The sequence below is a fragment of the Sus scrofa genome, chromosome 10 (genome assembly GCF_000003025.6).
Source record: "Sus scrofa isolate TJ Tabasco breed Duroc chromosome 10, Sscrofa11.1, whole genome shotgun sequence".
NCBI lineage: Eukaryota > Metazoa > Chordata > Mammalia > Artiodactyla > Suidae > Sus > Sus scrofa.
The window spans coordinates 46,123,862-46,147,233 of NC_010452.4; the positions used below are offsets into that span (position 1 = coordinate 46,123,862).

General features: G+C 42.5%; 1 protein-coding gene across 1 annotated transcript in view; it reads left to right on the top strand.

Annotated features, from left to right (window-relative positions):
* The window catches only part of ITGA8 (integrin subunit alpha 8), a 170,773-nt gene continuing 156,426 nt past the window's right edge, over positions 9,026-23,372 (top strand). The window contains exons 1-2 of the mRNA XM_021064834.1: positions 9,026-9,452; positions 10,131-10,264. Coding sequence (XP_020920493.1) covers positions 9,247-9,452; positions 10,131-10,264 — 340 coding nt within the window. The 5' untranslated portion in view covers positions 9,026-9,246. The remainder of the gene's footprint in view (positions 9,453-10,130; positions 10,265-23,372) is intronic.

The window sequence follows — 23,372 nt, forward strand, 5'->3', positions numbered from 1 at the left end:
ACAGTCATAGAGGTAAGTGGCAAACCTGAGGTATGGACCCAGCTGTCTGGCTCCAGCACTCATATTCCTTTTTTCTTTCTTTGTTTTTAGGGCTGCACGTGTGGCACGTGGAAGTTCCCAGGCTAGGTGTTGAAATGGAGATGCAGCTGCCAACCTATGCCACAGCAATGCCAGATCCGAGCTGCCTCTGAGACAAACACCTTAACCCACAGAGCGAGGCCAGGGATCAACCCAGATCCTCATGGATACTAGTTGGGTTCTTAATCCACTCTCCCAGAACTCATATTCTTAACATCTACATTATACTGCCTCTACACATATGAGCAACACTGGTTCCTAAACAGAATCCTAATATAACTGAGCTGAAAACAAGGATTTAGAGCTCAAGAGGGAAATGCTAACTGTGTTAAGGGCTAATCTCTCACCTCCCAAGAGTGAGATAGATGCAAGTGATGCAATCACTCTGAGACGAAGTGCTAGACAGCAATCGTAAAATTACTATAAAAAGAATTACATTGTAGAGCCCTTCTCTCCCTAGGATTATCATTATTTCCATGATTTGGTGTGATAACTACTGGCACAAGTTTTTCGGGGATTTCATAGGAAGTTACTCTTATATCTTTTTTAAACAAGTCCCCCCTTGCAAATCAGTTGAAAAACAGCTAAGCTTAATCCATTTGGTTTAGTTTTCCCCTTCCAGTAATGCTACTTGGCATCTTTCTTTTTTCTTTATGAGAATATTTTAACTTTCATCTGCTGGTTTTAATTTAACTTGTCATATTTCTATTTTTTTACGCATGTGCCCAGAGGCCTTTGGGAAAAGGACACATTTTTTAATAAGTTGAAACAATAGAAGCCAGAAAGGTCAACTTAAGCCAATTAGTCACGTTTTAGGCAATCTAAGCAGACGACAAGAAATTCACTTCCAACCTTCCAATTGTTCTCTTGAAGACTGCTAACCCTGGGAGCAGACTAGGGCATTCCTTCACAGAGAGAATTAAAGTGATCAAGGCCATGGGCACATATAACTTACTGTCACGGTAATTAGAAGGCCTTTTTATCTAAGTTATACAGATGGCAAAATGCATGGATGCCATAGGAGACATATGGCATTTTATAGAGGCACTAAATGTTTTAACTTGATAACATGTCTTGGCATAGATGAATTTTTCTAAGTCAGTGGCCCCAGACCAAGCCCTCATTTTCCAGATCTGGATGAGCAGAGTAATAACCACATCTTTCTTTAAAAGTTGCATCACTGGAGTTTCCACTATGGCACAGTGGGTTAAGAATCCCCCTGCAATCGCTTGCCTCCCTGCAGAGGTACAGATTCAATGCCCAGCTGGGTGCAGTGGGTTGAAAGGATCTGGTGTTGCCACAGCTGCAGTGTAAGTTATAGGGGCAGTGTAGGTTGCAGCTGCAACTTGGATTCTATCCCTGGCCTGGAAACTTCCATATGCCACAAGTGCCACCATAAGAAAAAAAGTTGTGTCATTTACCAGTTCATTTTAGTCTTTGGTTTGTCATGTGGCTATGTTCTTATTTGAAGGAAAATTTTCTCCTAAAACTTTCCACACCCATTCTTCTCCAAGGACACTCTGTTGGTTTTGCTCCTGGCATTTATCCATTTAATTATATTCTTATTTGGCTGTTCTCTCCTCACTAGATCATAAGCTCCTTGAGAGAAGACCTTAAATTCCCAATTGTATCTCAGGGCTAACACAGTACCTAAGACATAGCTGGTGCCTACATCAGTTAATGGGATATAAAGGATGAATAAACACATAAAAAGTTAGGGAGGCCAATGAGATTGAGTAGAACACAGTCCTTGCATGAGTGACATGGAGATGGGATTTGCATTGTGCAGGCATCTGGGAAAATAGGCAATACTGTTTTTATGGGCAACTTCCTTCCTTCCCTTCCTCCTTCCTTCTTCCTGTATTTCCGCCCTCTCTGTCTCTCTTCTTCTTTTTTCCTTTTTCACCTGACTTCCAAAGCTATAACAAGAAAATAAAGATGGTGGTAAAGGTGGGAGAGACCAACTCAAATTTGGGAACTTCTACATGAAAAGGTCATCTAAATCATGGTAAGACGAAATCATTTTTTCACAAGAAATTCCCCCATATTGTGAAAGGATCACAGACACTAGAGGGCAGTTCTAGATACCTTCATGGTAACTTCCAACCACAGAATAAGCACAGCAACCTCATCTGGGGTTTAAAACACACTCGGGTCACCAATCAGATGCTCCAGCCTTCACTTTCCCCATGATGGGACCACTTCTCCATGACTCCCCCACCCGTTTGTAGGAGACCTTTGGTATCTCACCTGAGTCCTTCAGCCTCTCCCAAGAGCTGAATGAAGAAGTGTCAAGATGCTGCAGAAGGCCATAGCTGCTGTCTCCCCCTGGAACCCACAGCTCTGGCTGCTGCCCTTGTCCTGGGTCCGCAGAGGTCTCTGCAGCATGGTGTTCACAGAAAACTCTGCTTTCAAGTCCTAGTGCAGTGGGCTGAATGTTTGTGTTCAGCAGCACCCCCCGCCCCCCGACTCCTTGTCTCCAAATTTGTATGTTGAAATCCCAACCCAAAATGGGATAATACTAGAAGGGGGGATCTTTGAGAGGACGTGAGGGTAGAGCTCCATGATGGAATTAGCGCCTTGTAATAGGAACCCAGGGAGTTCCCGCTGTGGCACAAGGGGATCAGCAGCGTGTCTACAGTGCCAGGACAAAGGTTCAATCCCCAGCCTGGCACAGTGGTTAAAGGATCCAGTGTTACTGCAAATGCAGCGTAGGTTGGGATCTGATTCCTGGCATGGAAACCCCATATGGCTCAGGGCAGCCAAAATAGAAAATGATTTTTAAAAATTTAAAAATAAAAAGTAGGAGATCCTGTTGTGGCTCAGCAGTAACAAACCCGACTAGTATCCATGAGGACACGGTTCAATCCCTGGCCCTACTCAGTGGGTTAAGGATCTGGCGTTGCCATGAATTGTGGTGTTGGTGGCAGACATGGTTCAGATCCTGCATTACTGTGGCTGTGGCTCCAATGTGACCCCTAGCGTGGGAACTGCCACACGTCCCAGGTACAGCTCTAAAAAAGACAAAAAAGAAAAAAAAGTAAAAAATTAAAGGCGCTCTAGGGGACTTTTCACCCCCTTTCTGCCACATGAGAATACAATAACTTGGCAGTCTGCAAACTGGAGAGGACTCTCATGCGGATTCAACCACAGTGGCATCTTGATTTTGGATCCCAGCCTTCAGAATTGTGAGAAATAGATTTCTGTTTTTGTTTGTTTATTTGTTTTAGCTGCACCTACAGCATACAGAAGTACCTTAAGCAGGAGTTCCTGTTGTGGTGCAGCAGAAATGAATCTGACTAGTATCCATGAGGACACGGGTTCGATCCCTGGCCTGGCTCAGTGGGTTAGGGATCCGGTGTTGCCATGAGCTGTGGTAGGTCGTAGACATGGCTCTGTGTGTAGGTCAGCAGCTACAGCTATGATTCAGCCACTAGCCTGGGAAACTCCATATGCTATGGGTGTGGCCCTAAAAAAAAGAAAAGAAAAGAAAGAAAGAAAAGAAAAAAATAAAAAGAGACTGAGTCAGAGTCTGGTTTTGACTAGTGGGAATTTTCCTTCAGCTGAACCAACTGTTGACTGTGCTTTAACATCTGCCAGCACGGGGACCACTGCGGTGACCCTTTTGACATAAAAGTGGCTAATAAAATTGTGAAGGGAAATCATAAAAGAGAATTACAAACAAAATTATCAAAAAGAAAAAAAAGAAGATTTTACTACAATGGTATTCACCCTCCGGGGACCAGAATAGAAAATGTGTAGACATAGGCTTATGCCAGCAGAGACTCTTGACAGACTGAAAAGGGTTTTTTTGCCCAAAGTATTTTCACCAGGTTTTACTGGTCAGTGGCTTCTAATATCATAGAACACTGAGTCCAGTTGGGCAAAAAACAAAGCAAAAAACAAACACACAAAAATCCCCTGAGATCACTTCAAATACCCAAAACACCAGAAGAGATTGAAAAACTTCTTTCCATTTTTGGTGCATTCATGTTTAAAGTGGATGGACTCTTTGAGAACATTTTGTTTTTACGTTGGCTTATTTTGTAGAGGGTTTAATGAACATATTAAAAATGTGGTTGTAGTCAGGATATAATCGGGTGGGGGCTTTCCCACCCCTTGATTTGAAGGCAGGATCACTTTTTATCATATAAAGAGATAGCTTTAAACATAGTGGGAAATGGTAATTGGTTATTAGGTTACAAACATTTGGTCTTCTGTTAAAAGTTAGGCACTAATGGTTAAATGTTACAACATCTCTATTTTTAAGTACTTTGTACATGGCTACAACCCAGAGAGCATTTTTCCCCCCCTGTGGTACTCCTTACTTATTTATTTTTGGAAAATTTGGGCCAAATCTATTCCATCTTTGACCTCTGGGTTCTTTTCTTTTTAGGGAAACAGCTAAGAATACCTTTCTCAGTATCAAATATACAGACACACTCACATGCATGATAAACAATTCCCAGACTTGCTTTTCTGACAAATAAATCAGTGCTAGTAGATCTTTAAAATGTCAAACTTCTCATTCAGCACAAGACCTGTCACTGTCCATGTGCTTCTCTGGTGATACCCCAGATCTTACTGACTGGCATGGTTCCCATGTGTCAGAATAGTGAAATGTACAAGACACCTATTCAGACCTATTCTGTCCCTGTAATTATGGCAGATGGAATTTTTTTTTTCAGGGGGCGGGGGCTGGCTTCTTGGGAGATGGACTAGTCTCCCAGGTTTATGTCTCCCCAGGAGGTCAAAGAGCTGCAAGTTAGTTTGCTTTCGTCTACTCTTTGACTACCTAGTTGCCACCAAACCTTTTTCCAGGACCTTGTAGAAAAGTATACAGCTATGTTAAGCCACTTTTCAGTCACTACTCATGGTAGTGGCATAACGCAGCTGTGTACTTTCCTAAGTACAATTTTTCCAGTCACTACTCAAAGGGCCAGCACAGAAGAGCTTACTGCTTTAGAAAGGTGCCTTCTCATTATTGCCGTAACTTACAAAAATAGACTTAGAGACTGTATAGCATGAGGAACTGGTGGTGGCACCTGTCCTGGGTTCAGATCATAGCACTTCCTTGCTCTGTAAATCTGTATATGCTTGTACCCCTCTAAACCTTACTGCCCTCACTTGTAAAGTGGAAAGTAACACTGCTAAGAATACAGACTCATGACATACATCAAGAACAAGAGTGTTATTTAGGAATATGAAGTAAAATACTGGGTCACGCAACAACAAAATATATAAGCCCTGGACAAGCTGCAGCATCAAAACCACCTGGGAACTATTTAGAAATTCTCATTCTTGGGCCTCACTCCAGATTTACTAATAATAAGTTCTACAGATAAGGACTAACAATCTATGTTTCAATAAGCTCTCCAGATGATTCTGCCACAGTGTGATGTTTCAAAGTCATCCTCTAGAAAAACACTCATTGGGGTTCCTGCTGTGGCTCCGTGGGTTAAGGACCCAACCTTGTCTCTGTGAGGATGTGGGTTTAATCCCTGGCCTCGCTCAGTTGTTTAAGGATCTAGTGTTGCCACAAGCTGTGGGACAGGTCACAGATGCAGCTCAGATTCAGTGTTGCCTTGGCTGTGGCAGAGGTTGCAGCTGTAGTTCTAATCCAACCCTGGCCAAGAACTTGTATATGCTGTGGGTGCATCTGTAAAAAGGAGAAAAGAAAAGAAAAGAAAAGAAAAAAAAAGAAAACTCATTCCCATTGTGAACCAAAGTGAATATCTGACTCTTTCCCTCAGCTTATTTCTCTCTCTATCCTCTGCCTCTTGTTCCTCCACCCACTTCATCAGCCAAAAAAGTTTTTATTAAGCACTGATTAGCTCCCACGTTGTGGCAAATGCAGAGGATGAAATAAAGAAGGCATTGCTGTATTCCTTCAGAATTATTTCATACCTTCAATTAGAAATAGAAGAACAAAATTACGTACTTTGAAAAAAAATAAGTGTGGTCTTAGAAGAAATAATATGTCTCCAATTATGTGGCAATAAGCAGAATTTTCTTTTCCACCTACCACCTACCCCATCTTGAATTAATAGATTAGGAACATGCTGGAAATATCACAAGGCAAGAGAGTAACAAAAAGGGGATACCCTGGTGATATGCTGCTTTACACAAGCCAAACATTTTATAATATCACACTACTTCTGCCCAGTAAATCAGGCCAAAGGCACATCTAGAATAATGCTATTACTTTCCACCTATTTAGGTGCTCCATTCTAACCTAAGACTTGCCTGCAATAGGATGAATTTCCAAATTTCAGTTTGCCAGTGTCAGCAAATGATGGAGTCGAGGTTATCCCTCAGCCTCAACAGTCTTCCACAGCACTCCATATTCCTATGTGTATATTGCACATCAATTACTCATTGAAATTTCTCTGGGGGGAACATCATTTTTATTAACAATAGTAACCTGATTCGGAGCAGCAGACTTCAATATCCAACATAAGTGGGCTCTTGGACTGAGAAAAAAGTTTTCTACCCTCTCCTTTTAAATCCTTGTCTGGGAAAGAACTATCCAGTTAGGAAATGATCCAGATGCGATGATTTTCTAGGTAATCTTCTGATAGCTTATGTGGTTTTACCCTTTTTATAGGGATGAGATGCGCAAAGATTAAAACATCCAATGTAAATCAGTCTCGCAAGTGGGTTCTGGTGTAAGAGAGATGAGGAAGTTGAGCTTTCCAGTGGGAGCAGAGGATTTTCTGGGGAGGAACTCCCCCATCTGCATAGAGCCTTGCTCTGAATCACAGTTATGCTTCCAGCTTCTCGGGGGATCCCACGCCTGTAACATTCTGAATAGGTCCAGCATCTAGCTCACCATCTACCTCCCATCCTGCTCTCCTTACCCCATGACTACCTTTGTGATTCTCCTTCCTAATTCCATACCTGCAGACTCACCTTGGGCTCACCGTCACTCTCATTCTGCCATCCATCTTCTGGTCCTTTCTACTGGTTAACATTGTAGCTTCCCCCACCCCACCCCACCCCCGCCGGCTTCCCTTCCTTCTGTTAATCATGCTGAGGTCCCCATCACCCAGCGCCTTTGGGCAATAGCTGCATTGCTTACTCTTTCTTCTAATGACTGACTGCCTCTCCCCAACACACACACACACACACACACACACACACACACACACACACACACACACACACACACATCCTCCACTGAACACTTAGAATCCCAGTGGGTAGTCATGCCTTTGCTGTAGAATCAGCTCCCTTTGACTCAATAAATGTTCCTGTTGGCGAAGCAGGTTAAGGAGCTGGCGTCGTCACTGCTGTGGTTTGGTTTACTGCTGTGGCTTGAGTTGAATCCCTAGCCTGGAACTTCCACATGCCGGCCTGGCCAAAAAAGAAAAAAGAAGGAAAAAAAAAAGTTCTTAGGGATTTCCTGTCATGGCACAGTGGAAATGAATCGGACTAGGAGCCATGAGGTTGCGGGTTCGATCCCTGGCCTCGCTCAGTGGGTTAATGATCTGGCATTGCTGTGGCTGTGGCATAGGTTGGCGGCAACAGCCTCGATTAAACCCCTAGCCTGGGAACCTCCATATGCTGTGGGTGTGACCCTAAAAAGACAAAAAAAAAAAAAAGTTTTTGAAATTCCATTGTGGATCAGTGGAAATGAATCCGACTGGTGTCCATGAGGATGCAGTTGGTTCAATCCCTGGCCTCGCTTAGGGGGTTAAGGATCCCATGCTGCCCTGAACTGTGATGTAGGTCACCGACACAGCTTGGATCTGGGGTGGCTGTGGCTGTGGCATTCTGAATCAACCCCTAGCCTGGGAACTTCTCTATGTCATGGGTGCAGCCCGAAAAAGAAAAAGAAAAAGAAAAAAAAGGGTCTTATCATGAAGGTCTTCTTTCTCAAGAGGTCCACCCCTAATTCTCACTGCTTCCTAACCCACAATTTTATTCTAATCTCTTGCACCAGCATTTCATCCCAGCCTTCCTGTCTTTAATACTTTCCCTCAATTACCCCACCCACAATGTCTGAAGTCAAGCTTCCTATTCAAATTTCTACTTAAATCTATCAACAAATCTCCTTAAAATACTTTGGAACCTATTCACCTCTCCTGTCTCTGCGCTTCTTTTCTATTTAACCCCAGCGCTACCCGGGTTAACACTTAATTGCTCCCTATCCCCATCAGTCCTGTTTTCTTGGAAGATCACCTGTCAAAGGGCTTTTTCACCAGGTTTCTCTTCTGTCTTCTCCTCCCACTGATCCTTTGCTCCCTCCCCCAAGCACAAGACACAGAAAGAGACCAGGAACCCCCCATGGATTGGAACTGGTTTGAACTCCTCCAGAATCCAACCCACACTTCCACCCCTGCTGATGGTTAACTGGAAATTCCAACCTTCTCAACTCTGCCAGTCTTCATCACAATGATACAGGGTCACCGGATTTAGAACTAAGTCATTTAAGAAGACCCACCTGCCTTTGAGAAAGCCCTAAATAAAATCTCCAGGATGGCTTTGTTTATTAGTTACCTCTGCTAAGAGGTAGGCAGAGGTGAGAAAGCATTGTTGGATTTAAACTTTAATTCTTAGTCACACAAGCAAAAGATGCCTTCAGGTTGGCAGACGTGATGTAAAACCGTGGGTTTTGTTTTTTGGTTTTTTGCCTCTCTCGTGGCGAGGTATGCTTTCACATTCTAACGTTTGGGAGACACTGGAGCATACCCTCACCCAGTGCGTTGGGTTGGAGGGCGGGTGGGACCTTGCTTCCTAAAGCAGTGGCTTGAGTTGTCCTGTGTGAGGCTCAGATCGTTCTTCAGATCCACTGCAGTAGAAAGATTGGTGGCTGGACTCTGGCGCCTGGGGCGGGCCACCAGCGGGGGCGAGGGCGACCCTGAGTCCCCGACTCCGGCTCGTAGTGTTCAGATCTGCCGCTAGGAGGCGCCGCGAGCGCGCTGGGCCCTCGCCCGCTGCCAAAGGAGGGATTGGATCCCCTCGGCCAGTCCCCGAGCCACGGGATCAGGCGGCAAGCAGACGGCTGGGGACGCGCGGCGCAGCGCCCAGGTCTGTCACCGCGGACACGCTGCGCGCACCGACCCGGGACGCGGGCATCTGGGCCGGCGAGCCTCCAAGCCTGCAATTTCTCGTCCGGTATCCTCGACTCACCCTGCCCATTGAGCACCGCCCGGGTGGAGGGCGATGTCTGCTCGAGCCCGCTGCAGTCTCCGGGATAGCCGGGCGCCGCTGCTCGCGCCCCTCTGCTGCTTCTCTGCCGCGCTGGGGATGCTGTGGTCCCCGGTCTCGCAGGCGTTCAACTTGGACGTGGACAAGCTCACCGTGTACAGCGGCCCCGAGGGCAGCTACTTCGGCTACGCGGTGGACTTTCACATACCTGCGGCTCGCACGTAAGTCCCCCAGGGCGTGCGTGGATGGTCCCCACCCCAGGCTGGGTATCTGACCCTCTGCCGGGGGACCCGCGCCTGTCCCCGCAGCCCAGTGAAGGCGATTTCCGAGAGTCCATCCCACTGCCCACTTGGGGTCCCTTCTGACTCCCGCCACCAGCATCTTCTCTCCCTGCTAGATGTGCCTTGTGAACTAAGAACTGGAGACACTTGCCTAGAATGCGAATGGCCCGGGGAGTTCCTGGGACAAAGACTCAAGCATCATGCAAAGGGGAAAAGGGGACCTTACAGACTCAAGCCAGTTAAAACAGCGACCACAACACGGTCTGTTTATACATAGCCTGTAACAATTAAGTGTCTGGGCGCAAGTGCTGTCTGCTGCAAGCAGCTGGGCTCTGTCCTTTGCTTCCCACCCCCCACCCCCCACCTCTTAACTCACTGTATACAGAGCTCCACCTAGAGAAGAATTGGGACCCTTTGCACCCTATTCCAAACTAGGTTTCAGCAGCCCGTAGGTTTCCAAGAGGAAATCAAGTTTGGCAGTCGGTCCCCGTCATAAATACGTTTCTGCCCGGACCCCCGACCCACGTCTCGGTGGGCCGGCTGGCAGCTCCAGACACTGCATCGCCTGGGCTCAAGTTGATGATTCTCAAGGAGTGCTTTCCTCTAACCCTTTCGCAGGGCGAGCGTCTTGGTGGGGGCGCCCAAAGCCAACACCAGCCAGCCTGACATCGTGGAAGGGGGAGCTGTCTACTACTGCCCCTGGCCAGCGGAGGGTTCCGCCCAGTGCAGGCAGATACCCTTTGACAACACCAGTAAGTGATTATTTGTCATTCTCAACTGTGGGTCTTGGTTTCAAAGAGCCAGGAACGTGCGGGAGTCCACTCGCCCACTTTCTTTGTATTCTTTTGGCTTGTCTGACGGATCTGTGTTGTGGGCAGTGAGAAATCAGAGACATTTCTGATTTCTAGAGAAATCAGCTTTTTAAAGCCTGAGTGGAGGGGAGGAAAATGTTGAGTGAACACCAAAGAGGGCGTTTTGACCTTGGGTATGTGAACGCATCCTAGTGCCTTCTGTTTCCTTGTGATCCTGAGATAAGCATTTTCACCAGGAGTGGATGCTTTGGAGAAAAGACAAATGTTATGCCCTAACCTTGATAATGGAGACAGTTTAGTTGCTTCCACAGCACAAATCTGCGGAAGCAACCAAACTTGGCATTTCCAGTGCCCCAACTCCAGAGACAAGAGTCAGCTGCTACCAACGTAGCCATCAGTCCATGTTGCTCTTTAATTCTTTACAGAAAGAAAGAATTTTCTTTCAAAATATTGGAGTATGGGATGCAAACTAGTCCTGGCAGAGTGTGGATGGATTACATTCATTTCCAAAATCCCTAGACAGATGTTTCTTATTTAATTAAAGGGAAAATACATTTTAAACAATTCAGGCTGGTTATGTTTCCTCTGGTGTTTTCTCCTTGGGTCTTGAGAAAATAATTTAAACGTAATGCTTTCAAAAACATTAACACTGAATGTTTTAATTTGTACCTCCAAAACTTTGTGAATTCAAAAGGTATACATTATCAGAAAGCCAATACCTCTTTTCAGAAAAATGTGAGTATGTCAACTTGAATCATGTTCTTTGATGAACAATCAGTTCAAATACCTTTTGTACCACACAATTATTTTATGACATCATTCTTCATAGTTGTTACATTAGTATGCGCTAATTTGGAATTTATGTAGAATATCCATTTTCACAGAATTTTGATGAAGTCAGGTGGGTGATATTTATCTGTGACTTTGACTAATTTGCATTTTTTATTTTAAAGGAGGAAATATTTTCAATTTTATGAATATGGAAATCATCAAAGAAAAAAAATCCTGTGTAACCATTACCTTGAATTATGACCAAATTAGGAAATATTTTATAAAAGCATTTTAAAATTGTTTTTCTTATGTGTCTATATATGGTCATAATAGCCCACTTACCATTTTATTAAATAATTTGGTTATTTCATACCAGTTTTTGTAAGCTTTTACTTTAAACTATTGGTAACTGGAAAAATGAAACCACTTGATGTAAATTTGTGAAAAAAATATTTCAAGTAGTTCTTTAATCAGGACTTTAGATGCTACTAATTACTGACTTTTAGCTTGATAATCAGTTTCCTAAATCAGAAAATTAAGGGTACGATGAATGGCATTTTACTAATCTGTGTTAAAATCATTTGTATTTTAAAAAGAATTTTAAATGTAAGCCTGATAAATAAAAACATGTATTACTGATGTTATTTGAAGTTAAGGGAAGTTAGCGTTTACATTCTGAGACATGTCTGATGTATTTTTACCAAGACTCAATCTATAGTCATGGGTATGAATTTAGTAACCTTCTAGACTATTCCCATAACATAGCAACATATCAAATCAGGATCCAGTTAGTATATTTTCCCTTTGATAAAGGAAGAATCAGTGTCTGTACAGATAAGTCACACCTGAATACCTTTTTAAGAACTAATCCCAGTAGGTGTCACAGTGTAATGAATGAAAACCAGAGAATACAGACATCCATTTGAATTTTTATAAAGTGACCACTCCCAACCAAAATTTCCAGTGTTAAATTACAGTAGGTAACATTTTCCAAAAGTTCATTCTTAAAGCAACTGTTTGGAGCTTTGAATTCAGTTTCCCATAGAGAACTAATGCTGAAAGATTGTGCTTTGGTTTCCAGAATAACCCACAGGAATGCACTTAACCCTTGCTGTGGCTGAACAAATATATTGCAGTGAGACAGTGGGGGACAACTAGTACCATTTTAGCAGTTAAATAAAATAGGAAAATACTAAGTGTTGAGAAAAAATCAGTGCTCTTCGCAGAAAGAGCAGAGGCTACATGGCATCTCCTGTGCAGTTTCTTGGGAAGACATCTGAATATCTCAAAGGGCTTTAGAGATTAATACTGCTGGTCCTACCCCATGTCTTATTTTACTTCTCAATGGGTGGGTTTCTTTCTTGAGAGTGGCACTCATCCAACTATCTTATATTTGCAGCCATAATCATCATAATTCCAGGATTCATTAACAGAACAGAGTAAGAGAAAGAAACAGGGAGATAAATGTTTTTGAAATCATTGAGCAAGAAATGAAAAAAAAAAAAAAAAGGCTAGGCAGAGGAGGCCACACCATGTTTGTAAGAAATGAATGGTCTGTGATGGAATGAACAGAGCAGTGACCTGTAAAGGCCTGGGGGAGTTTCAGAGAATGATTGAGAAAAGGAAGTTCCCCATGTTAGCCATCAGGGGGTACTGTGGGCCCAGGAACTTTGGCTACTACTGGGCATGGCCTGAGTTTGGGTGGGTGAAGAGGAGTCAGAGGATCCTAGCTCAGGTGTTTACTATTGAGCGGGGGGGCAGTACACTCCACATCATTTCTACAAATGCCTTTCCTCCTGCACCCCAAGGTGATGGAACTGCCAGTCAGTACCATTTGCTGCAAAGCTGTGAAAGGGAGGGATGGACAGCAGGACACTGTATAGCTATTTCCAATCTGAGCGTGGACAGAGTGTGATCTTGGAACCAAGGCCGAAAGGCAGAAACAGAGGCATTCTGATGCTGGCTGTTGCAGTGAATGTTAGCAGATGCGCTGCATTCATTCATTGCCTCCTATGTGCCAATCACGTATGCACATTCTAATCCATAAAACAAAACAACCACATAAAACTTGTTTGATGAATAAGGAAATGGACCTCAAAGTTGTTTGTTTGTTTGTTTGTTTTTTAAGATACCACACAGTGGTAAACAGTAGATGCAAGGCTGGTCCCAAGAGACTGCAAATCAAGGTCCGCGCCTCTAAGCGGAGGCACTGCTCACCTTCCCTCCCCCTCTTCCAGGCCCTCGCTTCAATGTTACCTTCACAACATCCAGTGAAAATGATCCTCCAGAGATGATCTGAAAGGGGAAAGGAGTTTGGGTAGAGGGTTCTGGAAACCAGAGGTTGTAGATGTAGCCTGTGTCTCGGTGGGAGTGATGGGTTGCATATACCCCTGATGTGTCACACCTCCCCACAGGCACCCTCTCGGTGTCCCCATCAGCTCCCTCCTGCCTTATTTTCAGCCCTGGGGCAGCAACATACAGTTTTCCCACAAAGAGGAAGGAAATTTCTCTGCTTGACAAAGTAGTGGCTCTGAGGGCTAGACACCCACAAACTGAGATGCACTTAATAGAGTGTGATGTGTCAGCCACAAATATCTATCACATGGCAAATATTCCTTTGTACAGAGCATCCTGACTGTCCTTGTCTCCCACTCTGTCTGCTTTTACTATTATGTCTGAATTCAAGGCATTTGAAGTCCATTTGACCTTTTAGTGATGTTATTTCAACTTGTTTGGGCCCCTGGGGTGTCTACAAATTAATGTTCACTGTGGTAACCTACTACACTCTCTCAGCCTAGACACTGGAGGAGACTGGCCTATAATTTAGTCCCTGAATCTGGTTGTGATCTTGAACCTTAGTTCATGTAAGGTCAACTGCCTTAAAAAAACAAATGAACGAACAAACCAAAAAAACCTGCTTTTGAGTGTGAAATTTTTTTCATTAAGTAGTCATTTATTTTTTACCTTATCATCTAACCTGGATTTTTAGAAATTACTTCTCATCATAAATGCAAAAAGAGAGGAAGCTGGCAATCGCCTAGCACTTCAGATGCATGCATACTATTAAAATCTGTCGTCCTTTCAAGTATGGAAAAAAGGAAACTTTCGGGAAGCATATGGTGGCAGGGGGGAGGTGCAGAGTGCAAATAGTAGACAATTTTCCTGCTCTGGGCAAAATCAAGTGGTTCCAAAAATGTCCTTTTCTCATCTCCCTTTCCCCCCACCCCTTCCTTCACAAGAACAAAATTCCCCCACCACCAAATTGATTTCTTTCACTTTGCCTCGAAACTGTGCCCGGTGCCTTGAACATAAATCATCGCATCTGCCAAATTTATGCCTCTCCGTTCTAAATCTACTTCAAAGTTCATTTTTTCTTTTCCCTACATTTTCCAAACTCATGTGTGGATTACATAAAAACTCCTAGATTACAGCTCCCAGGCTAGAGGGGGAATGAATGAAACAGAATGAAACAGACATTCCATCTTTGGAATGAGAAGGCAAATTGCAGCAAGAGTAACAAAAGCAGAGTACACCAATATTTGATTGTTTTGAAGGCTCAAATTAAAGATTTTGAGAGGATAATGATATGTGTTAATTACTGATGATAATCATCACAGCATTAGGAATAGTGGGGAGGCAATACAGCTGGGAACCCTCCCAATTAGGGACCCATTTAAAGACGGAGAGGTGGGGAATTCCCATCGTGGCTCAGTGGTTAATGAATCCGACTAGGAACCATGAGGTTGTGGGTTCGATCCCTGGCCTTGCTCAGTGGGTTAAGGATCCGTTGCCGTGAGCTGTGATGTAGGTTGCAGACTCGGCTCGGATCCTGTGTTGCTGTAGCTCTGGCGCAGGCCGGTGGCCACTGCTCCAATTCGACCCCTAGCCTGGGAACTTCCATATGCCTTGGGAGCAGCCGAAGAAATCACACACACACACACACACACACACACACACACACACACACACACACAAAAAAAAAAAAAAAAAAAAAAAAAAAAAAAAAAAAAAGGGAGAGGTGAGAGGTACCAGTGAGATTTGGAAGTCATCTGAGAAAGAATACCAGAATTTGCCTGGCCTTAATTTAGCATCAAAAACAAACCAAACAAAACCCTTAAAATGGAAGACAGTTTAGTTAGGATATTTCAAAGCTCTAGAATGGTCAGACTTTTGTCAGAATTGCATTTTAGCTTGGAGACCAGAAGCCTTTGCTGCGGGGGGTTGGGGTTGGGGGGGGCAGTGGAGGAGAGCCTGTTTCATCTTGTGTCGAGTGAGCCCAGAATAAGAAGCAGCTTAAAGCATCTGGTGCTCTGACTGGTACAGGGTTGTTTTTTGATGATACTGGGTGTGCCCCTTTCCCCATGTGAGTGTTGGGAGACCTATGATCACAGAAGTCTCACTTTTCTAACTTCCTCAGAAAGAAATCAGTTTCTGCTCAGAAACAAAGCAACAGCAAATGTAGTCACAACTACCCCGGTCAATGACAGAGGAAATAAAACGAATGGGATGGAACTCAGGAACAGCAGAAATCTGGGCTCTGATAAGTTTAATTGGGAGTGAAAAACCTGACCCGAAGCTAATACAACTTTGTAAATCAACTATACCCCCAATAAAATTTTAAAAAAATATATAAAAACCAAAAAACAAAATAAAACTATATTGATGATAACCAGGGAGGATAAGGAAGCCATAAAACAGATAGGATCTTACATTGCTGGTGTGAATATAAACTGTTAGTGCCTTTTGGAAGGTTATTAAATTATAAGTGTACTTATCAAAATAAAAATATTAACCTCCCCCCAAAAAAAAGCGAAAAAAAAAAAAAAAAGGCAAAGGCAGACCAAAGATAAACTACTCTTTTTTTTTTGGCTGTCCTGAGGCATATGGAGTTCCTGGGCCAGGGATCAGATCTGCGCTGAAGTTGTGACCCTCATAGCTGTGGTCGGATCCCTAACCCACTGTGCCAGGTCAGGGTTCAAACCTGCATCCCAGTGCTCCAGAGATGCCACCAATCCTGTTGTGCCACAGCAAGAACGCCGTATATTTTAAGGATTAATAATGCCAGTTAGAGTAAGTTTTGCTATTCATATACTATATACATATATGTGTGTGTGTATGTACATGTGTGTGTATATGTATATACACACATATGTATATACCCATGTATATACATGTATTTTGTGTGTATTTGTGTATATATTTTACACGCACGTGCACACACACATGCACACACATATCGCTTAGGGCAGAAAGCTTTGCTCAGTACTGATCTCACTGAGTCCTCAAGGGTGATTAGGCTGGAAGGCTTACTTAATCTAGAAGCAATGGCTCCATGACTGATACACTGGCTTGACAGATACAGCCAACATTCCTCAGCTTCTCCCAATCAGCTCAGACTTTCATGTGACAAAAGGCAGTCGCCACAGAATCCTGATATGAGAAAAGAGGAGGCAGGGTCCTTCCAAGCACACAGCAACCAAGGAAGCAATTAGAAAAAGGAAGTCCTTGAAACTCCACCTAGAAATGGGAAACAGATCTGCTCTACGGCTAGTTGAGTTGGATGAGCATTAGGCGCCTGTGGCTTAATCTGCAAAATTCTTTCAAGAAGCTGGATGTGTGTGTGTGATGGAACAGGCTTCCTGACTCTTGGCAGGAAGAGTTCGTGCCGCAGCTGCAGCATTCTGGGAAAAATGTAGGAAACTGTCCTGAAATTGTTCTGAAAGCAAGGAAAATGCACTGGGACATTTGAACAGGCCAGGTGAGATGTTCGCTTTCAAACTCGACCTGTTGTATATAGAGTCCTGTATCTGTGAGTTGTGTTGATGAAGAGAGTTGACAATATTTCTAAGAAGCTCAGCTCAGCTATGCCCTGTTGGACTGCAGGCAGATCCACAAAGATGGATTTTTTTTTATTTAAATGATTTTTAATTTTTCCATTATAGTTGATTTACAGTGTTTGCCAATTTCTACTGTACAGCAAAGTGACCCAGTCACACACATATATATACATTCTTTTCCTCACATTATCTTCCATCATGTTCCATCACAAGTGACTAGATATAGTTCCCAGTGCTATACAGCAGGATCTCATTGCTTATCCATTCCAAATGCTATAGTTTGCATCTGTTAACCCTAGACTCCCAGTCCATCCCACTTCCTCTCCCTTGGCAACTACAAGTCTGTTCCCCAAGTCCATGAGTTTCTTTTCTGTGGAAAAGTTCATTTGTGCCATATATTAGATTCTAGATATAAGTGATATCATGTGATATTTGTCTTTCTTTTTCTGACTTACTTCACTTAGTATGAGAGTCTCTGGTTCCATCCATGTTGCTGTAAATGGCATTATTTCATTCTTTTTGTGACTGAGTACTATCCCATCGTATATATGTACCATACCTTCTTTATCCATTCCTCTGTGGATGGATGGACATTTAAGTTGCTTCCATGTTTTGGCTATTGTGAATAGTTCTGCAACAAACATACAGGTGCAGGTATCTTTTTCAAGGAAAGTTTTATCCGGATATACGTCCGAGAGTGGGATTGCTGGGTCATATGGTAGTTCTAGATTTAGTTTTCTGTGGTACCGCCATACTGTTTTCCATAGTGGTTGTACCTATTTACATTCCCACCAAAAGTGCAGGAGGGTTTCCTTTTCTCCAAACCCTCTCCAGCATTTGTTATTTTTAGACTTATTAATGATGGTCATTCTGACTCGTGTGAGGTGGTACCTCATAGTGGGTTTTTGGTTTTTTGGGTTTTTTTTGTTTTTTTTTGTTTTGTCTTTTTGCCTTTTCTAGGGCTGCTCCCATGGCATATGGAGGTTCCCAGGCTAGGAGTCTAATCGGAGCTATAGCTGCTGGTCTACACCAGCAACACGGGATCTGAGCCACGTCTGCGACCTATACCACAGCTCACAGCAACGCCAGATCTTTAATTCCCGAACAAGGCCAGGGATCGAACCCATAACCTCATGGTTCCTAGTCGGATTCGTTAACCACTGTGCCACGACTGTATTTCTCTAATAATCAGTGGTGTGGAGCATTTTTTCATGTGCTTATTGGCCATTTGTATATCTTCTTTGGAGAAATGTCTATTCAGCTTTTTTGCCCATTTTTCAATTGGGTCATTGGGTTTTTTGCTGTTGAGTTGTATAAATTGTTTGTATATTTTAGAGATTAAGCCCTAGTCAGTTGCATCATTTCAAAGTATTTTCTCCCATTCTGCAGGTGGCTTTTTTTTTTTTTTTATGGTTTCCTTTGCTGTGCAAAAGCTTGTCAGTTTGATTACAAAGATGGATTTTTAATGAAGAAAAGACTAATTATTGATCTTATTCAAAGCTCTCACTTAAAATATTTAATTTTCAAAATCAGTTGAAACCCATCTTCACAGAACATATTAGCACATTAAGCAAGATATACCTGTATATGAAAATTGATTAAAATCAGTTGTAATTCTGGGTTATATTATATGGAGACTTCAGGTAGATAAACAAATTGTAATTTACAAATAAGCAATCTATACCTAACACATTCTACCCGATACAGTGGTCTCGTTCTGTTCTGGACCTCAGCCAGTTGGGAAGAACTGCGGCTTGACCTCAGCCAGTTGGGAAGAAATGGGGTTCAACCCCAGCCCTGCAGAAGGCGATCTCCTGGATCCCTGATATTTAGTGTGTCGCCCCAAAGCTCTGCAAGTTGAACTTCTTCCAGATTCACAAACAGTGGTGAAAATGATCATTTTCCCTTTCAGTAAAGTAAAGCATAGATTCCCAAAATAAGTCTTTATGGAAAGGGTTGCCAGGTATTAGGCATTTGGAGTAGCCAAAAGGGATTGTCTCCAAAAGGGAAGGCCAAAGCAATTTGGGGAGATGATGGCACTTTCTGCATCCTGACTGTGATGGTGGAGCCATGACTAAATTTATCAAAATTCATTGAACTGCATGATTCACAAGAATGAATTTTACTGCACATAATAAATAAAACCAAAAAAGAGAGAGAAAACCATTATGGAGTATGCTAGAGAGTTATATATTTGATATGAAGATTAAAGCTGGTTGTGTGACCATTGCTATGAGCATGTGGGCTTAAACTCTTTTTTAAAAAATTCTATTGTACCATTATATTTGTTTGTTTGTTTTTCTTTTTTTCATTTTTTCAAAGTTTATTGAAGTATAGTTGATTAGCAGTGTTGTGATAATTTCTGCTGTGCAACAAAGTGATTCAGTTGTACATGTATACACATCCATTCTTTTTCAGATTCTTTTCCCATATAGATTATCACAATATTGGCTAGAGTTCCCTGTGCTATACAACAGGTCCCTGTTGGTCAGTCATTCCATTTACCACGGTGTGCATATGCCAATCCCAAACCCCCAGTCCATCCTCCCCACCCCCGCCACCTGCCCCCTTTGGTAACCATGAGTTTGTTTTCAAAGTCTGTGAGTCTGTTTCTGTTCTGAAAATAAGTTCATTTGTACCCTTTTTTTTTTATATTCCACATATAAGTGTTATCATGTGATGTTTGTCTTTCACTGTAGACTAACTTCATTTAGTATGTTAATCTTTAGGTCCATCCATGTTGCTGCAAGTGGCATTATTTCATTCTTTTTATGGCTAAGTGATCTTCCATTGTATATGTTAATTTTAGGTCCATCCATATTGCTGCAGATGGCATTATTTCATTCTTTTTATGGCTGAGTGATCTTCCATTGTATATATGTACCTCACCTTCTTTATCCATTCCTCTGTGGAAGACTGGACATTTTGCTTCCATGTCTTGGCTACTGTGAATAGCGCTACAATGAACATTGGGGTACATGTATCTTTCTGAATTATAGGTTGCTCTGAAGTATGGTTTGCTCCAGATAGATGCTGGATCATACAGTAGTTCTATATTTATTTTTTAAAGGAACTTCCATACTATTTTCCATAGTGGTTGTATCAATTTACATTCCCACCAACAGAGTAAGAGCGCTCCCTTTTCTCTGCACCTTCTCCAGCATTTATTATTGCTGGACTTTTTGATGATGGCCATTCAGCTTAAACTCTTAGATGACAGGCAGGTCTGACATAATAATAGTTGGAAGTATAAGGACACATGTTATCCCTGAAAGGCTAAGTAAGTCACCTTACTGCCCTTAAATAGGGTCAAACCATATGTCAGCTCATCATTTAGGGTCTTCTGTATCATTCTTTAAATAAAAGATACTGTGTTCAGAATGTGTTTGGCAAGAAAACTGTGAATGGGAACATGTTGAATCAGAATGAATCTTGGCAATGAAGTTTCCCACTTGGGTAATTCTCATATCCTTGCCAAAATTCAGGTATGGGACTGCTCATGGATGGTCATTAGGTGAAGAAGCTCTCGCGTCAAACGCATTATTGTAGTGACCAGTTTTAGTATAACTGCCCTGCAGGGCATTAACTTAATAACATTAGGTCAGTTTTATTCTGAAGCTCTGATAATTGACATATGGACACAGATTTGTTTATGTGACTGTAGAAGCCTCTGTATTGGTCCACCGTGATTTCCTGGACATGCAGAGATGAGAGAGAAGGGCGCACACCATTGCTACAGGAAGAGGATTATGCAAGGACCCTACATGGCCCATATTACACATTGCATCTCACCCCAGGTATGGTGGGTCAAAGCCAGCTCCCCCTGCCCACCAGATTATGGCTCTATTTCAGATTTGTCTGTTGTCATTACCCATGATTTGCCCACGTGTCTGTGGTGTCAACTACCCTCACCTCTTGCCACATCACTTCCACAACTCATCTCCTTTGCACAATACGTCATGGTAAGCGTGTACTACACACTCCTATGTCCCCACTCCACCCTGAGCCCCTGTCTTAGGGCCTCTCTCTTAACCACCCAGAACATTTTATCATCCCATAATGGCTTTCTGGTACTTTTCTGTCTTCTCTCTTCCTACAATTCCCACTGGAAAACATGTATCCGAAATTAAATTGCAGTTGCTGCAAATCCTTTTTTTTTAAGAAGAAAAGGGGCATAAGACTAAAATAGAACATTTTTAAACATCCTAAATATGGATAGTCACATAAATGATAATATAAATCACACAATGGGATATTATATCACCATAAAAAAGGAAGCCTCTTAAGAATCAGAATTAAAACGGGGAAATGCTTTTGTTTCAATGTTAAGTGAAAAATATAAAACTTAAAATGTGTCTGCCACCTGCACAAGAGTTCAAGAGGGGATTTGCAGTGAGAGGCTGTCTTTGGGAAATGTAATTAAAAGTGTTTTTTTCCTTCTTTCTCTATTGCATTTTTTTAAAACTGTGAAGAGGTATTTATTTGTGACCAGGAAAAATAATAAAAAATGAAACATGCAGAAATTTCTAAGTGAAATTGTTGAGTTCACTGAAGTTTTATGAAGATTAACAATGGAAAACTGCTTGGCATATGCACACTGAGGTCTCTGGAATGATTGGCCAATGGGGACCTGCTGCAGAGCACAGAGAAATCTACCCAATATTTTGTGATAATCTATGTGAGAAAAGAATCTGAAAGAGAATGGATTTGCGTCCATGTATAATTGAATCACTTTGTTGTACTGCAGAATTTATTACAACTTTGTCAAGCAATGAAACTTTAGCAAAGCTTGAAAAAATGAAAAAAAAAAAAAAGGAATACCACAATTAAAGTTCTGTATTTGCTGAGGGCAACCCTAGTTGCTTCCTCTTTTGTTCTAGGTATAGACGGTAAAGTAGTTTAGAGATGTACTCATTCATGTGTAGGTTCTTATATTTCCAAATACTGATGATCAAGGATGTTTGCAATGATAATTATTTGTAAAAATAAGAAGATACAGTGTATTACTGTTTTCATTCTAGATTGTTCCTATAGCAATAGAAGCATAGCCTTGGTGGTCTGACATGACAGTTTCTAGAGCTTTTTGGTATGAGAGCTATGGGGGGGGGGGCAACTGCCTTACTGAGTCCACCACTTGAAAGACTAATTTCATTCCAGAAGCACCCTCATAGACACATCCACATAGAAATAATGTTTGGTCAAATACCTGGGCATCTCATGACCAGTCAAGTGGACACATAAAATTAACATCACATCTTCTGGGAGACTCACAGTATGTATTCTCCTAGAAAAGACACTGAAAATTCATGAACTACAGAAACCCACTGGGTTCATAGGATGGAATATTATTGACAGTCTCCTCACATTTTTCAGGCCAAAGAATATCCAGGGATTACCAGGGTATCAAAAAACCCCAAATCTCAGGCTTAACCCAGCCAAGGTTTATTGCTTGTTTGCACTATCTGGTTAATATGAGCTGGTAGGGAGACTGCTTATTCAAGTGACCCAGAGACCCAGGCTGATGGAGATTCCTTATTGACACGTGCTTTCAAGATCACTCTAACTGGGAAGGCATGTGGCAAAGTGCACAATGTCTATTTAAACTTCCACCTGGAATTGACATTTACTACATCTCCTCAGGTTTAGTGGGCCAAAGCCTGCCTAGGAGGCTGGCCATGCCAACGCATTTGAATATTTAACACCTGATGTTACATTGGTGTATTTACCCACACATATCAAAATTGTATGCACAATCTTTAAAAAAAAAAAATTCTAGACGGGAAATGCTGTAGAAGAAGTTGTCTTTGCAAATGAGAAAAAAATAGGTTTTTCTTTTCTTTCTAATTAAGACATATTTTGCAGGACATTTTTGTGGCGGGGTGGGGGGCAAAATAGGAAACTTCTTTGGGGCTACAGTCCCAATCTCCCCATTTATGGTAAGGAGACACATGCAAGGAAACAAAGGTTTTTTTTCTTTCTTTCTTTTTAGGGCCACACCTACAGCATATGGAAGTTCCCAGGGGAGGGACTTGCATTGGAGTTGCAGCTTCAGTTGTAGTCATTGCAACGCAAGATACAAGCTGCATCTGCTACCTACACCACAGCACACGGCAATGCCAGATCCTTAACCCACGGAGCAGGGCCAGAGATTGAACCCACATCCTCATGAATACTAGTCGGGTTCATTACCACTAGTAATAGGAACTCCTGGCCCTACATTTTAAAGCAGACTGAAGGAAGTGACTTAGCTTGGTTGGCAAATGAGGAGTGGAATTTTGCAGGCGAAGCTTCGTGTACGAAGTCTGCCAGTGAAGTCAATAGGGGAAAAGAGGGGGGTTGTCTGAATGGGAGGAAATGCCATATCTGGTACAGGGTCTATGACCCACGTTGTGTGTTGGGGGGCATTTAGATCTGATTTACCAGGTAAAGGCAGGAAAACT